The following is a 17,335-nucleotide window of genomic DNA, read 5'->3' on the forward strand; positions in this document are numbered from 1 at the left end:
TGAGCGCTACATCCCGGAAAATGAGTATTTAGGGAAGTTCCAAAGACTCTTCTGCCTTAGAGATCCAAGTGCCATCTGGTCTCTTGACCCAAGAAGACATTGAATGATCTTTGGACAAAATACGGCTGAGCCTCGCAGAATCTCTGGTAGATTCGAGCGAAGAACAAAATTCTCTCCAGCTCTCCTTCTTGGCGGCCCTAGTTGCCTTTTTGTACTGTCTCCGACTTTCTCTGTACAGTTGCCAATTACCCGTTGAGTATCTGAGATTAAACTTTGATATGGCTTCTTCCCTTAATTTTGAGAGCTCATTGCTCCACCAGAGAGGATAAGATTTTTTGCTATATTTAATTGGACACGACGTTTTGTAGGTCCTTGAATGTCTTTTCCAATGTTATAACCCTACCCTTTTCCGTTTTCCGTGAGAGTGATTTGGCTGATCGGCATTCTTCCTATTTTTCATTACATGTTCTTAATGGGTTTCGATACGGTAAGGGCGTATCCACCCTCAGATTCAGCTCTTAAAGGATCAAGCTGTGATCCGAGAAATAATTTTTGTTGGAGACCCTCCATTTGTCTACCCTTACTGAACTGTTTTCGGACAGTAAAGTAGCATCAATCACTTCCACCCATCCCCTAAAGTACTCCGTACTAGGAAAGGTGAAGGTGGGGGTTTTACCTCTGTTACATACAATACAATACAATACAATAATAAAACAGTACAAAGACTCACCTCGTTCGTTCGTTTCCGAACTGCCCCATAGAGAGTGCCTTGCGTTGGCATCGCATCCGAGTAGCAGGTTTTTGTTTCTAGCCTCAAGCGCAAGCCGACGAGCCTCCTCGGGTGGTGCTGGCCGATCATGTGCTATGTAGATGGAAGCCAGTATTATGCTGACACCGTCAGTGGCTTCCACCTCTACATCCGTCACATCCTCTGAACAATATGATGGGATTATAAATATGTTCAAATGTTTCTTAGCTACAATTTAAGATCTGGGGTTACCTTTAGTCCGTTTGTAGAAGAGGTTATGGTTTTTTCTAGTAAGCCCCTTCACCTCGGCACCCAGGGTTCCTATATTAATGCGATGTTGACGTCTACCTCCGCCAGGAGAACGGGTAGGTTGTCCGTTGCAGTCCGCGAGAGCTGCAAGTTTATTTGGACAAACTTGAGACCCATGCTGCTGGTCATTTAACAATTCGACGGCGTCGTCAAGCTGCACTCCCGGGTGCTATTCGTTAGTGCCATCGTTTTGGTAGAAACGGCATCATCAAGTTGCATGCTCGTGAGCAACTTATTGGCGCCGTCAACCTCGTCCTGCTCATTCTCCGGACTTGCAGAGCGGAATATCTTTCAGTTTCAGCGGTTAGTCATTATCGGTCAGTCATGGCAGCCCCCCATACCATGGTAAGGCCACCGTTACAACCTTAGGCGGCCTGGTGTAAGGAGGGCTCCGTTAGAAGACAGCCTAATTTTGACCCCCGTCTGCCAAAGCTACGCAATAGGCACGGGTCGAATTACACTCTGGGTTGGGGGAGTTTGTTTATCGAAGTTAACATCTTCGAGCTGTCCTCCCACCACCCATATCGGGGTGGCGTTCGCCTATCCACCACCTGGGGACGCGCCCTCTAGAGATAACAGGTTCCCCCGAGGGTTTTTAAGTGTAGAGCATCAGAAACCCTAAAGTTACATTTTACTTTAGTGCGAACTCTTAAGCATTTTTAGCGAATCGTGGAATTCTTCTGTACCTCACTGCGTCTCACAGTGCTTTCTGAGTGAAAACAAATAAAAAATTTTGTAGTTCCAAATATTGGCGTGTTTAGTATTGTTGGAGTAATTCAGAAAAAAATGTTTAGTCTTCATCTTAGCTCATATATATATATATATATATTATATAATTGGCGCGTACATCCTTTTTTGGTGTTTGGCCGAGCTCCTCCTCCTATTTGCGGCGTGCGTCTTGATGTTATTTCACAAATGGAGGGACTTACAGTTTCAAGCCGATTCCGAAGGGCAGATTATTTTTATGAGAGGGGCGACCGCTATTAGAAAACACTTTTTCTTAATTTTGGTGATTCACCGAGATTCGAACCTACATTCTCTCTGAATTCCGAATGTTAGACACGCCCTAGCCCATTCGACTACGGCGGCCGCCATCTTAGCTTACATCTCGTTTAATCTTCATGCGTACGAGCAAAGACATTGTTGCTCGCCTCTATAATTCGCCGCGATGATTTGGCTTTCCTCTTCTTTTCATTCTTGTTATTTCACAAAAATTAGATGCACGGCATATTGAGTTTAGATGGGATGCCGCTATCGGCCTCTACATACAATATGATTTTTGTTCGAGATTGGGCTTTATATTATATTATTACTTACTCAATGATTTAATGCATGCATGAACAAGCTGCTTGAAAGAGATGAGGTTACGACAATTTTAGTGAATGAAAAGAATAAACGAATGAACATCTGATTGCCAAAAAATCTTCCCATAAATTTTTGCTTGTGTTTGTGTTCTGCGGAAAGTTAAGAAAAAATGATTGAAATACTAAATTAAGTGCTTTAAATTAATAAAATATCTAATTCAGTTCTCTATAATTCGATTGAAAAACATTTTTTTAAACTCCATTTATAAAATACTATACAATCTGTCTTAATTTAACATTCAGGATTATTTATATTAAAATTTAAAGCAGTGTTGGTTAGATCTCCCAGTGGTCCTAATAGGTCCCTTTCTCTGGACAATTATGTGGCCCCATCAACGAACTTCTCAGGAGGTGGGAAGAAAAGAAGTTCGTTGATATTTGGCGAAATTCTATTGATAAGCTACTTTCACTTAGTAGAGTAGACTTAAGACCTTTAATTGGTTCCTTTACAGGCCACAGGCCAAAGTAGCCTGAGATACCACTTAAACCAAAATACACTCCCTGAGACCTTTATCTGAAATGCTATTCTAAGCAATAAATGGTTCATAAAAATTTATTTGCTCTAAATTTCAGTAAAATTATTTATAATATTTAGGATTTGTTCGGCTAATGAAAAAAGTAGGTCTAACGAATGAAACTACATATGTATTTAAAAATTAAATAAATGCGAGTGGATGAGGCCAGTTTTGATGTCATGGGCTCACGGTACGGGAACCGTCTGAGTCTCTTCTTTGGGAGGTCAGTTTCCACGCGTTTCCCAAATGATTGGCTCGGACCGTTCCTGTAGCTGCCGTCCATTGACGGTGACCCACATTAACTTGCAGCATTTCAAAGGCGCTACCGCACTTCTAAGTGGCAGGCTTACCCAGCTGCACACTTTACCCCACATAACAACAGTGGAAGATCCCTGGGTCTTTAGGGACCATCTCTGAGGCTTAAGCACGTTGAAAGGGGCCCGATTATTATATGACAGGAGTTCTAGTAGACCTAGGACCGGTCTTATAGTATCATCTCACTGTAACGGGTCTTGAGCAATTCTGTTCCCAAGACCTGGTAGCGGCTGGGGCGTGTTACAGAGGTAGACGCGGATGGTTGAAGTTTGTGATTGCATCAGCTGATTTTTCTTACGATGCTTTGTAAAGGCCACCACCTGGGAAGGCCACTAGCTTCGTGAGGTTCTGTGACCGACGCAATCTGGGCCTTATCCTATGTTGCGATGCTAATTCCCAGCTTAGAATCTGGGGTGGCAGCAAGTGCAATGGACAAGGCTCTCGACTATTCGATTTTCTCGCGTCCTCGTGCCTAGATGTACATAACAAGGGCACACAGCCTACGTTTGTAACTGCTAGAAGGCAGAAGGTGATTGATCTCACCCTATCAATTTCAAAACTTGGGTGGTGAATCAAGAACTGGAGAGTCCTTGCCGAAGATTCGTGCTTGGACCACCGATACATTGAGTTTCAGTGTGGCCAGAAAAACAGACTGGCAGAAGTTTAGGAGGCGTGACGCCACCAAGACTGCGGAAAGAACAGGCCATTGAAATGGCTGTTGAGCAACTCAACGCTGCCCTAACTGAATGTGTTGAGTCAGCCTGTCCATTTCGACCTCTTTCAAACCGGACTCCCGTTCTCTGGTGGAATCGAGAGCTGCAAATGTTTAGGCGTGAGACGAGAAAACTTCTAAACCGGGCCCTCAAGGCTAACCTTGCTGAGGACTGGGTGCGATACCGTGATGTTCAGAAGAATTACAAGAGGCTTATTGGGGAATCGAAAAGAGACTCCTATAGGGAATTCTGCAGCGGTATTGAATCTTTGAGTGACATGGTGAAATTGGTTAGAATCCTGAAAAGGGACCCAACTGAAAAGCTGGGGTTACTTAGGAAATCAGATGGCTCCTTCACGGAGCGGCAAAGTAAGACACTCAGCTTGCTGATGGAATCTCACTTTCTTGGTACTCAGATAAACGTCAGCAGGCAACAGCCCTTATTGATAGAGGCGGTTGTCAGAGCAGCTACACCTTCTCCGCATGACTGGTAGCTTGCCAGATCTGTGAGGAATGAGGCCGCAATTCGATTTGCCATCAAATCTTTTGGCGACTACAAGTCGCCCGAACCAGATGGCATATATCCTGCCATGTTGAAGGAAGGCGCAGAGTCAGCCCTGAAGAAAATCTTCTCTGCATGCCTGGCACTAGCCTACATGATGGTGAGAGTCACCTTCATCCCAAAGGTTGGAAGAGACGACTACACCAGCCCCAAAAGCTTTAGACCCATCAGCATGACTTCATTCATGCAGAAAAGTCTCAAACGACTGGTGGAATTGCGCATACATCAGAAGTCGCTGAAGGCTCACCCACTGTCTCCATTTCAGCAAGCCTATCGAAGCGGAAAATCCTGCGAGTCGGCACTGCAAAACCTTGTTGCTAAGGTAGAGCTGGCCATTGACAGGAGGGACTACCCTACGGGCATCTTTTTAGACATGGGGTGTTTGATAATGCTCCTTTTGGCAGTATGTGTAGCTCTGCTCTGCTAGTATGCACGGTGTAGACGGAGTGCTGGTTGGTTGGTTGGTTAGAGTGGTGATTCATCCAGAATCCAACTAGCGCTTCCGCACCATTTTGTTGCCACATCCTCGTTACGAAATTGTTTAACAGTTATTTACAGCAGGACTATATCCAGTCTGTGCAGTTTAGGATCCTTATTAGGTTGTTGACGTTTAAGCCAGACAGCTGCTCGAGACTCTCGAACAGCGGTTTGCCCAGGGTTAACATTCTGTCCTTCCATAGGGCAGGGCATTCACAGAGGAAATGGAAGATTGTTTCTTTTCCCCCCGGTTGTTTACAACTATGACTGTATGTGTTATGAGGGATGCCCATTTTGGCGGCTTGTTCTCCGATAGACCAGAAGCCAGTTATGACTGCCGTAAGTCTACAGGTGTCCCGTCGTTTTATGTTTATTAATGTCGACGATTGCTTGAGGTTGTAGGTGGGCCATAACGTTTTGCTGATTTTGCATTTCGTCTGGTCTCTCCATCTACAATCTGCAATTCGAAGGTATTTTAGGGAAATTGGATTCTTGACTGCACCTAGTGGAGTGAATACTGGTACTACAAGAGCGCTATTCTTGGCAGATCCACCTCTTGCCAGTTCATCCGCTTTTTCGTTACCTTCTATGTTCCGGTGTCCCGGGACCCAAATTAAGGTTTCTCTATGGTTTTCACTCAAGTTGGTGAGGCTATTCCTACTTTGCTCCACCGTTTTAGAAGTTGTTGTAGTCGCGTCCAGCGCCTGGATTGCAGCTTAGCTATCCGAAAGAATAGCGATATTGCCTGTTAAGAGTCGGAAGACTGATTTGTCTTGACTTCGAATTCACTTTATTTCGCTTGTGTATTTTTTCTAATGGTAATGTACATAAGTTGAGTAGGACCTTATATAGCAAAAATGTATGTACAAGATGTTACAGTAAATTAGAAACGAATATAAGTAATAGGCAAAATGATTAAAATGAGAGCGCTTAATTGGTATGTGTGTATGTATGTAATATAAGTATGCATTGAGTGTAAATGACTGTAAATGACAACAAAACGAAAGAAATTGCACAGTCAAAGTGCTGGGTTCTATTCATTGCAGCGGTTCCCAACATCCTCCGCCCGTTGAAAGTTTAAGCTTTCAAGATGATCGTCTAATGGCAACAAGCACAATTTAGTTATAGCTCTTTTGGTGATTCCTGAAGTTGTTTTTAGGCTTGCTACGCGTACTACACTATCTGGTCCAGGAATTATGTCAATAACTCGTGCCAGAGGCCAACGAAGCGGCGGCAGATTTTCGTCTTTTATGAGTACTAGAGCACCTTTTTTAAGTCCTTCCCTATGGGTTCGCCATTTGGATCGTTGTTGCAATTGGGTAAGATATTCTGTACTCCACTTCTTCCAAAATATTTGTTGCATGTGAGAAATTCGCTGCCAACGACTGAGCCTGTTAATATTCAGATCAGTGATGTCTGGTTCTACTGTAGCTGTGAAAGGGCCGCCAATCAAAAAATGTCCCGGCGTAAGAACTGCAAGATCATCAGGATGCTCTGTAAGAGGAATAAGAGGCCGTGAATTAATTACTGCTGAGATTTGGCAAACAAGTGTGCGGAGCTCTTCGAAGGACAGCCTCGAAGAACAAACGACTCTGTAGAAATGAAATTTCGCTGACTTAACAGCAGCTTCCCAAAGTCCACCAAAATGAGGAGATCTTGGCGGTATAAACTTCCATTCGATTCCATCTTCGACACAATGTTTGGCCACTTCACGTTGATGTTCACTACTCAGAAATAATCGCCTTAGTTCCAGCAGCTCGTTTTTGGCTCCAACAAAGTTTGTTGCGTTATCCGTCCAAATTGTTTTAGGTTTACCTCGTGTGCTGATGAATCTTTGCAACGCAGCTAGAAACGCGGGTGTCGACAAATCCTTGACGAGTTCAAGATGAACTGCCTTCGTGGCAAAGCATATGAACAAGGCGATGTAGCACTTCAGTGGTTGCCTGTTCCGAATTTCCGACTGATAATAGAACGGGCCACAAAAATCTATTCCTGTAGTAAAAAATGATCTGGCCGCTTTTACTCGTTCCCCCGGTAAATCTGCCATGATTTGTTCCATCAATTTTGGTTTCGCACGAAAACAAATGATGCATTTGTTGATAACCTGTGCCACCGTTTTCCGACCACCTATTGGCCAATATTGTAAACGAATCGTTGCAAGCAATGCCTGAGGACCTACATGTAGATATTTTAAATGGAAATAACTAATCATAGATGTTGTAAGAGGATGATGTTTTGGCATTATAATAGGATGTCGCGAATCAAAATCTAAGTTTGTGTTCTTGAGACGGCCACCAACTCTCAGAAGCCCAACCGGGTCCAGAAAAGGTGATAAAGAAAACAATGCACTTTTAGAGGAAATTGTTTCTTTTCTTTGAAGTGACGTATACTCAGCTGAAAAGTGTACCATTTGTATCATGCGAATTAAGAAGTATGTTCCATTCTGAATGTGACTAGGTGTTAAATGACCTGAGATATCCTTCTTCACAAACTTGTAAACGTAGCCGTAGATGCGTTGCATAGATGCAAAAGAATTTACGTATTTGCAGTTGATTGACATATCAGAAGCAGAGCGCGTAGTTAGCAAAAAGGTTTTGCGTATTTCGGGAAGCTCTTGAGTTCGAACGCAGCATTTAGGCCACTCATTGTGCGGATTAGACAAAAACGGCGGTCCATGTTTCCACAACGAAGAATTTAGTAATTCTGTTGGTGTGGCTCCGCGTGATAATATATCAGCAGGGTTTACAGCTGTTGGGACATAACGCCACTCCATACCATCTGTGAGATTTTGAATATTGTTAATGCGATTAGCTACGAATACGTTGAACCGGGATGAGTCTTCCTTCAACCATGAGAGCACTATACTGGAGTCTGACCAACAATAAAACATACAGCTGAAGATATTAAGTTGAGCGATGGAGTGCACTAACTGAGCAAGCAAATAGGCAGCACACAGCTCGAGCTTTGGCACAGTGAGAGATTTAATCGGAGCAACTCGCGACTTTGAGCAAAGCAGATTTATACATACGCTCTTACCATTGCTAGCACGTATGTAAACACACGTACCATAAGCAGACAAACTGGCGTCACAAAAGGCATGAAGTTCCAACGATGCATTCCTTTTAGCGATGAAGCGGGGAAATGTCAAATGTTTGACATCGTTGAATTGGCTGCATAGGTTCTCCCAACTTGTTTCATGAGACATCGGTAAACTTTCGTCCCAGTCAAGTTTTTCCATCCATAGACGCTGAAGAAATATTTTTGCCTTTAATACAAATGGGCCGACTAAGCCGAGCGGATCATACAAACGGGCAATAATGGAAAGTGCAGAGCGTTTCGTTATTTTTGTTGGTTTCTGAAATGGGGTAAATGCAAAGAAAAATAAATCATGATCGGTGTTCCATTGCAACCCTAGTGCCTTTGTTATGTTGCTGCCGTCGTCAAACCTTAGAAGTTTTTCCCTATCAGCTAGAGGAATCTGCGCTATTACAGCTTGATCATTGGAGCACCACTTTCGTATTTTGAAGTTACCCTTTGCAAGCAGCTGCGAAGTTTGTCCCATTATTTCAATTGCCTCCTCAGCAGTATCGGATCCAGTGATCATGTCATCAACATAAAAATCCCGCAGTACTATCTGAGCACCAAGGGGGTAAGATTCGGCTTCATCGTTAGCCAGCTGGTGCATAGCTCTAATAGCTAAGAATGATGCTGGTCGTGTTCCATAAGTGACAGTCTCTAATTTGTAGGTCTTAACATCTTTCATCGGGTTTTCCCTCCAAAGTATGCACTGAAGATAGTCATCTGGTGAGGTGATGCGTACGCAGCGGTACATTTTGCATATGTCACCTGTTAATGCGATGGGCCTTGACCTAAAACGTATTAAAGTTTCTGCAAGTTTTGGTTGAATTGTTGGACCTGCCATAAGAATTTCATTCAGAGAGTAGTTACTTGTTGTAGAAGCTGAACCATCGAATACTACCCGTAATTTCGTTGTTGTGCTATCTTCTTTAAAAACGCAGTGATGAGGAAGATAATATGTTGGTACATTGGGGATAGCATCCACAAGAGTCATGTGCTTTAAATCGAGATATTCTCGCATGAACGCTGAATACTGTAATCTTACGTTGTCGTTTCGCTGCAAGCGTCGTTCTAGAGAGATTAATCGGCGTAAAGCATATTGATATGAGTCACCAAGCATATTTGGACTCAGTTTGACAGGAAGACGGACTGAGTACTCGCCAGTACCCAAACGGCAATGGTTTGTTTGGAAATGTATTTCACAATCTAGTTCTTCTTTTGTTACCTTCGTGGTTCCTTCGAGACAATTTTCTGTTTCCCAAAAACTGCGGACCATTTGATCAAGTGATCCATGTGGTTCGTTGCTTTCGACGAGTTTGGATGACACCGCGCACGAAGAGCTGATGTTGCAGCGTTGTTTACCGCCAGAGACGATCCACCCGAGACGTGTCTTTTGCAAAATGTGTGTTGGTTCCTTAAGACGTATTTGGCCGACACACAGCAAGTCAAAAAATATGCCGGCTCCAATTAAGAGGTCAATCCTACGAGAAGTATTAAATGATGGATCGGCCAATTTTATGTTCTTAGGTATGACCCATTGCGATATGCTGAAAGTGGTGGTTGGTTGCTGCTCAGTAATGGTGGGAATTATTGACGCCGTAATAGTGTTTGTATAATCGCTGTGAATAGATTTAAAAATAATATTGATTGTGTACTCAACTGTTGTATCTGACTCTCCAATTCCCGAAACTACTACTGGGAACTTCGATTTCTTCAACTGTAGTTGGTTGGATAACCTGCTCGTAGCGAAATTTAGTTGCGAAGCTGAGTCTAAAATAGCACGACAGGGGATAAAACATCCAACACTGTTTTTTACAAACACCATTGCGGTAGCTAGTAGTACGGATTCGTTTAGTTTAATGCTTGAGTGCTCGTTTGATATGCATGGAGGCGCCATGGAAACCAAAGATGCTGCTGATCCTGGTTGAGGAAACTTTTCTGCCAATGAGGCATTTTGGAAGGGTTGCTCTGGAATATCCTTATGTAAAAGGGTGTGATGAGCACCTTTACAACGAAAACAGTGAGTGGATTTGCATAGTTGTACTCGATGTCCAAGCTTAAGACAGTTTAGGCAAAGTTCAGCATTTTTTGCCTCTTTCCAGCGCTCGCTTGGGGAGAGTTTCGCAAATGACGGGCAAGTATAAATGAGGTGATCAAGGTGTTTGCAGAACACACATGACCTTTGCGCAGGCTTCGAGACCACAAAAGACTTGTTGCGATTCACATATTTGCTCACCTGTTTAGTTGGAGTCTTACCGAGCGTAGCAAACGCAACATTCTCCAGAGTTTGACACCTTTTTTCTAGGAACAACGCCATGCCTTCCCAAGTGGGTAGCTCATTGGATGACACTTTTTCCTCCCACAAGTTTTGAGTAGCGGAGTCAAGTTTCTGCATAACGATGTGTATCAGCAAGCTGTCGGCCAATTGTTCTATGCTGCCTAAAGTCTGTAATGCACGAATATGTGACAAAAATTTATCCGTTAACCGCCGGAGATTTGTTGCCACCTTTCCTTCGACACTTTCTAGTCCAAACAACTCACGGATATGTGCCTGAAAAATTAAACGCTTGTTATCAAATCGGTTATTTAGTAATTCAAGAGCTTTATCATAGTTAGATTCGCGAATTTCTAAGGACTTTATGGTGTCCAACGCGGCATCTGCAAGGCATGAGCGGAGATGTTGGAGTTTTTCCACTTTAGTTAATTCAGCTTCTCGGTCAATTATGGTGCGAAACATGGAGAAAAATTGTGGCCAATCTGAGTAGTTGCCTCTAAACGTTGGCAACTTCAGTTCCGGTAAACAAGATTTTGGTTGCTTAAGAACAACCACAGATTGCGAGTCCTGAGGCGAAAAATTGCGTGTGGTTGAATGTAAATGGCTATCTAAGCGGTTGGACTGTAGCTCGCGAGTGATGGCGCCTTTGACTGAAATAAATATGTTCAAGAACTGCTGTCGAGCATCAGAATCTAATTCGTCAGGATCTTCTTCTTCCAGGCGGTTTTGTGTGAGCTCAAAATTACTCCGTATGTTGTCTACCAGTTCCAGTTTTAAAGTGAGATCTACATGATCCAGTGAGCGTAGGGCTTCGGTTGTTGCGAGACGATGTATGGATTCCATTTGCCTAAAAATAGCTTCACTTTTCCTTTTCAGGAACCATCCTGGTCGTGCGGATAGAGAGTCTTCATTCCTTGACATTTTCACAGTGCCTTTGATAGCGATTACAAAAATTCCCAACTGTATGCGGTATACAGTACTAAGTTAGCGGTAGGATGGCGTGAGTATACAGCTGCAAAAGTAAATGCAAGTCCCGTAGGCTAGGTAGCTGACCGTGTATGCAACGGTTATGCAGGTGAATGTACTTAAGCACACGGTACTTAAGATGAGCAACAACGTTTGCTTATTAGTTTTTAGTTTTTTTTGTTTTTGTTTTGTTTGTACGACGTATCAAATGTATGATCACGTCGGGGTCACCAATGTTAAGAGTCGGAAGACTGATTTGTCTTGACTTCGAATTCACTTTATTTCGCTTGTGTATTTTTTCTAATGGTAATGTACATAAGTTGAGTAGGACCTTATATAGCAAAAATGTATGTACAATATGTTACAGTAAATTAGAAACGAATATAAGTAATAGGCAAAATGATTAAAATGAGAGCGCTTAATTGGTATGTGTGTATGTATGTAATATAAGTATGCATTGAGTGTAAATGACTGTAAATGACAACAAAACGAAAGAAATTGCACAGTCAAAGTGCTGGGTTCTATTCATTGCAGCGAAATCTTCGATTAGTAACCTACAGGCTTCCCCAATTGCTAGTACTTCCGCTTGGAAGACGCTGCTGGTATTAGGGAGACGCACAGATTTTTCAATTCCAAGTCTATGAGAATATATACCAGCTCCAACACCACAATCCATTTTACTGCCATCTGTATAGACTGTGGTATCGAAGTTGTTTAGAGAGAATCCCTTATTCCATTCTTTTTTAGATGGAAAGAGTGTGGCAAAATTCCTATTGAACGTTACCATCGGGACGATGTAGTCAGTCCTCACCGAGGTTAACTGAATTTGTCGCAATAATAGACTAGCGTGACCATAAGTTTTTCTTTCCCGCGACCCGTTTCATTTAACCTAAATGCACTCATGGTTGTCGTCTTCTTTTTATGTAGGTCTATTGGAATAACGTGTGTCAGTGCATTGAGAGCCTATCTAGGACATGATCTGATTGCACCGACCGTTATTGCACAGGCTGATCTATGTATTCTGCCGAGTAATTTGGTATTGTACTCTCTCCCTAGAGCTTTCCACCCAACTACCGAACCATACGATAAAATGGGTCGTATAACCGCCTTATACAGCCATAATGTATGCTTAGGTTGAAGACCCCATCTTCTTCCAAGCATACGTTTGCAGGCATATAAAGCAATTTCTGCTTTCCTTACCCGTTCTTCGACGTTTAACTTCCAGCTAAGTTTGGAGTCCAGAATTACCCCTAAGTACTTTGCACTGGTTGATAGTGACAGAGTTTGTCCGTTGATATTTGGTAGGGTGAAAGTTGGTATCTTGTATCTGGTGGTAAAAAGCATAAGTTATGTTTTACGCGGGTTTAAACTTATCCAACATCCTGTGGCCCAAGAGTTAAGCTCGCCTAACGCCCTTTCGATGATCCCACTGATCGTATTTGGACACCATCTGACACCATTAACACCACATCATCAGCGTACGCCACCACTTTTACCCCACCTCCGTTAAGTTTTATTAAGATTTTGCTGATCACACATAGCCAAAGAAGTGGAGATAAAACTCCCCCTTGTGGAGTGCCCCCGTGGACATTCTTAGTTATGTTGATATTACCCATGTTAGCTTTGATGATCCTGGTTTCTAGCATGGAGATGACCCAGTTACTAATGCAACTGTCCACTTCCAGGTCTATCAACGCCCGTTGGATGGCATCTGTGCTAACATTGTTAAAGGCGCCTTCGATATCCAAGAATGCCGCCATGGTATAATGTTTGCTCTCTAGAGAGCCCTCTATTGTTCGGATTATCTCGTGAAGCGCTGTCTCCGTATATTTGCCTTTAAGGTATGCGTGTTGTGCAGTTGATATACCAGAGCTCTCCAAAGAGCTTCTGAGGTGCATATCCAAAAGTCTTTCAAAAGTTTTTAACAGGAAAGACGAAAGACTGATTGGCCTGAAGTCCTTCGCTGATTCATGTCCTCTTCTACATGCTTTTGGTAAGAAGACGGCCTTGACTAGTTTCCAGCTATCTGGAATATGGCCTAAGTTTAAACACGCTTTAAAAATTTCCTCTAGCCATGGTAGGATACAGTCCAAGGTTTCCTGTAACATCTTCCGAATGATCCCATCTGGCCCCGGAGATTTAAAGGGTAAGAAAGATTTGATTGCCCATGCAACTTTTTCTTTGGTAATAATTTCATTTGCAAGATGCTGTGGATTATATTGGCTCCGCCTAATGTTTCCCTTCTCACTTTCGTAAGCGCTGCATCCCGGAAAATGCGTGTTTAGCAGAAGCTCTAGCGATTCTTCTGCTGTAGCAGTCCAAGTTCCATTAGGTTTCTTGACCCAAGAAGCCATTGAGTGGTCTTTGGAAAGAACACGGCTGAGCCTAGCAGAATCCCTGGTGGATTCGATTGACGAACAAAATTCCCTCCAGCTCTCTTTTTTGGTGGCCCTGATTGCCTTCTTTTACTGTCTCCGACTTTCTCTGTACAATTCCCAATTTCCCGTCGAGTAGCTGAGGTTAAACGTTGATCTAGATTTTTCCCTTAGTTTTAAGAGCTCACTGCTCCACCAAGGAGGGTGAGTTTTTTTGCTAAATTTTATGGGGCAGGACGTTTTGTAGGCCCTACTAAATGCCTTTTCCAGTGTTATGACCTTACTCTCAAGGTTTTCCGTGAGAGTGACTTGAGGGATAGGAATCTCTCCTATCCTCTTGTTTACTGCATTTTTGAACCTCTTCCAGTTGGTTCTTATGGGATTTCGAAACAATAAGGGTGGATCTACCTTAAGATCTAAATCGTAGAGGATCCAACTATGATCAGAAAAGTACCTTTTATTGGATACCCTCCAATTATCTACCATTACTGAGCTATTTTCAGACAGTAGAATAACATCAATCACTTCCTCCCATCCTCTGAAGTACTCCGTACTAGGAAAGGTGAAAGTGGGAGTGTTACCCCTGTTACATACCGATAAGTTTGTATTAATAATAAAATTATATAAAGACTCACCTCGGGCGTTTGTCTCAGAGCTTCCCCACAACGCATGCCTCGCGTTGGCGTCGCATCCGAGTAGCAGGATTTTGTTTCTGGTTCCTTCAAGCACAAGCCCATAAGCCTCCTCGGGCGGTGCTGGCCGATCATGTGCCATATACAGTGGCTCACAGCTTATTTTATGCAGTGCATAGTCTCAAATCCCAAGCTTTATAACTACAAAACTAAGAAGAATTTGAAAAAGAAATTGGTACCATTAAAAAGATAAAAAACTCAAATTTAACAAAATAACTTCATTTATTGTGAAAATATATATTTAAATAACTTTAAACTACGAAAACCAAAAATACTGGTTAATTTCAGGTCACAGCTTATTTTATGCAGTTACTTATAATTATAAAAAACTTAATATTAAACATAATTTGAAGTATTTTTAATATTTGGTATGATAACCCTTGTTGTCTATAACAGATTTAAGGCGATTTTGCATTGATGTCACCAGTTTTTTGTAATATCTGGCGAAATATTCGTCCACTCCGTTTTCAGCGCCTCCTTTAGGTCGTTTTTGTTAGAAATCTTATGTTTCCGGATATTAGTTTCTAGTATAGACCACAAGTTTTCAATGACATTCAAGTCTGGCGACTGTGGCGGCGGCGTCATCAAGTGAGGACAGTTATATATTAGCCAGCTTTGTACAATACCCGCTTTATGCTTTGGATCGTTATCCTGATAAAATCGAAAATCTGATTTTATACCCAGATCCTCGGCACTCTGCAACAAATTATCCTTCAGAATCTGTAGGTATTTAAATTTGTCCATTGTTGTCTCAATAAATGTCAACCTCCCAGTACCAGCAGCCGACATGCAGGCCCAAACCATGACGCTGCCACCGCCATGTTTCATTGTCGGTTTCAAATTTTCTTTATTGAGTTCCTTATTTGGTTTTCGCCAAACATAGGACATCCCATCCGAGCCGAATATGTTGAATTTCGATTCATCTGCGAAAATAACAGAATTCCAGTACTCTGACGTCTCTGAAACATGCTCATTGGCAAATCTAAGTCGGCAAAGTCTATTTTTTGGGCTGATAAAAGGTCCTTTACGTGCTACTCGGCCATGAAAATCGTGTTTGCGCAGAATACGGTGAACAGTTTCCACACTACATTGTTTACCGAGGTCAGATTGAACTGCAGAGGTCAGTTTCGGAGCCGAGAGTCGTGGATTAGCTTTTATCCTTCTTACAATAGTTCGCTCATCAGTGTCACTGAAAATTTTGTTTGGTGGTTCCCTGCCCTTATTATGTACACGATTTTCATGGACGAAGCGCTCGATGATTTTTTGTACTGTAGGGGCGTTAATGTTAACTATTTCTGCTATTTTTCGCTGCGATTGGCCGTTTTTGAAATGGTGAATAACCAATTCACGTTGACCTATCGTTGTTCGCGGACCCATTTTATTAATCACATTAATTGACACTTCAAATACTAAAATCAAACTAAAAAGCGAATACAAAGTAATTTTATAAATAAGCGATGATATTACATACGCCTACTACTCTTAAATAACGTAATATTTAAGTACCGTTGTACAAAGAAGCGACTGCATAAAATAAGCTGTGACCTGAAATTACGCAGTATTTTTGATTTTGGTTGTTTTATGTTATTTAAATACATATTTTCACAATAAATGAAATTATTTTTCTAAACTTGAGTTTTTTATCTTTTTAATGGTCCCAATTTCTTTTTCATATTCTTCTTAGTTTTGTAGTTATAAAGCTTGGGATTTGAGACTATGCACTGCATAAAATAAGCTGTGAGCCACTGTAGATGGATGCAAGTGTGATGTGTGTGATGGAGTGCTAGTGAATTGGATCCGTTCGATGCTGGCCCAAAGGAGCATTTATAGCGTAATTCGTCCCGACACATTGTAATTACGTAATTGTCAGCGGAGAAAAGAATTTGTTAGAGCTAGCTAAGCCTTTTTAGTAGCGTTATGTTAAAAGAAAACGATTACTTTGCCTTTTTATTCGACTATTTATTCTCAAATGTTTGTGCAAGACTGTCTAACTTACTTGCTGTGTGACATATTTATGCAGAACAACGAAGAACGGATTCCAAGGAATAACAGAAATAAAAACATGATAATTACATCAATTTCTATGTACCGGCACAACATAGTGATACATAAGAGAAATATGTATGTGCACACATCTGTATGTACGTATGTGCTTGTATGCTAATGTTTATTTGCAGATGCATTAGGGCAGATCATCCGCGGCTCCGAACATCCTCCCCCCCCGTTGAAAGGTCACGGCTTTCAACAGAATCCTTTACCGGGAGAACACACAGTTTGTTTACGGCTCGACGCTTTATGCTACTAGATGTTCGCAAAAGTGCCACTCGTATGACACCATCTGCTCCAGGGAAAACTTCAATTACTCGTGCTAGAGGCCACTTCAAGGGCGGTGAATTTTCTTCCTTTATGCACACGACATCATTGACTTGAATATTGGCTTGAGGCGTAAGCCATTTTGCGCCTTGCTGGAGAAGAATGAGATACTCTTGAGTCCACCGCCTCCAAAAGACTTGTTGTATATATGTTACACGTTGCCATCGATCAAGGATCGAGTAATTTAGCGCCGTGAGATACGGTTCAGGAAGAGCTGTCAGAGGACCACCAATCAAAAAATTCCCTGGTGTTAGGACATCCAAATCCTCTGGATTTTCTGAAAGAGGGGTAAGGGGACGCGAATTAATCACAGCAGAGATTTCACATATCAATATACGCAATTCATCAAACCCAAGAATTGATGAGCTAGCGGAACGATAGAAATGTTGCTTGGCTGTCTTTACGGCTGCTTCCCACAAACCGCCAAAGTGCGGGGAGCGAGGGGGCAAAAGTTGTGAAGTTTGCTGCGGTGTTTTTCACTGAGAACTAAGTCTCGTAGTTCCTTAAGCTCGTTCTTAGCCCCTACAAAATTCGTTGCATTGTCAGACCAGATACATCTTGGTATTCCACGCGT

The 17,335-nt window shown here is 42.2% G+C and overlaps 1 protein-coding gene across 1 annotated transcript; it reads right to left on the bottom strand.

The window, feature by feature from the left end:
* Positions 1 to 616: 616 nt before the first annotated feature.
* Positions 617 to 11,198, bottom strand: LOC129251356 (uncharacterized). Its single transcript, XM_054890755.1, has 3 exons — positions 7,472 to 11,198; positions 731 to 931; positions 617 to 678 (listed from the first exon to the last, which is right to left on the bottom strand). Exons 1-3 carry the CDS (start codon positions 11,196 to 11,198, stop codon positions 617 to 619), a joined length of 3,990 nt encoding a protein of 1,329 aa, XP_054746730.1.
* Positions 11,199 to 17,335: the final 6,137 nt, after the last annotated feature.

This window comes from Anastrepha obliqua, unplaced genomic scaffold (assembly GCF_027943255.1).
Source record: "Anastrepha obliqua isolate idAnaObli1 unplaced genomic scaffold, idAnaObli1_1.0 ptg000012l, whole genome shotgun sequence".
NCBI classification, from domain to species: Eukaryota; Metazoa; Arthropoda; class Insecta; order Diptera; family Tephritidae; genus Anastrepha; species Anastrepha obliqua.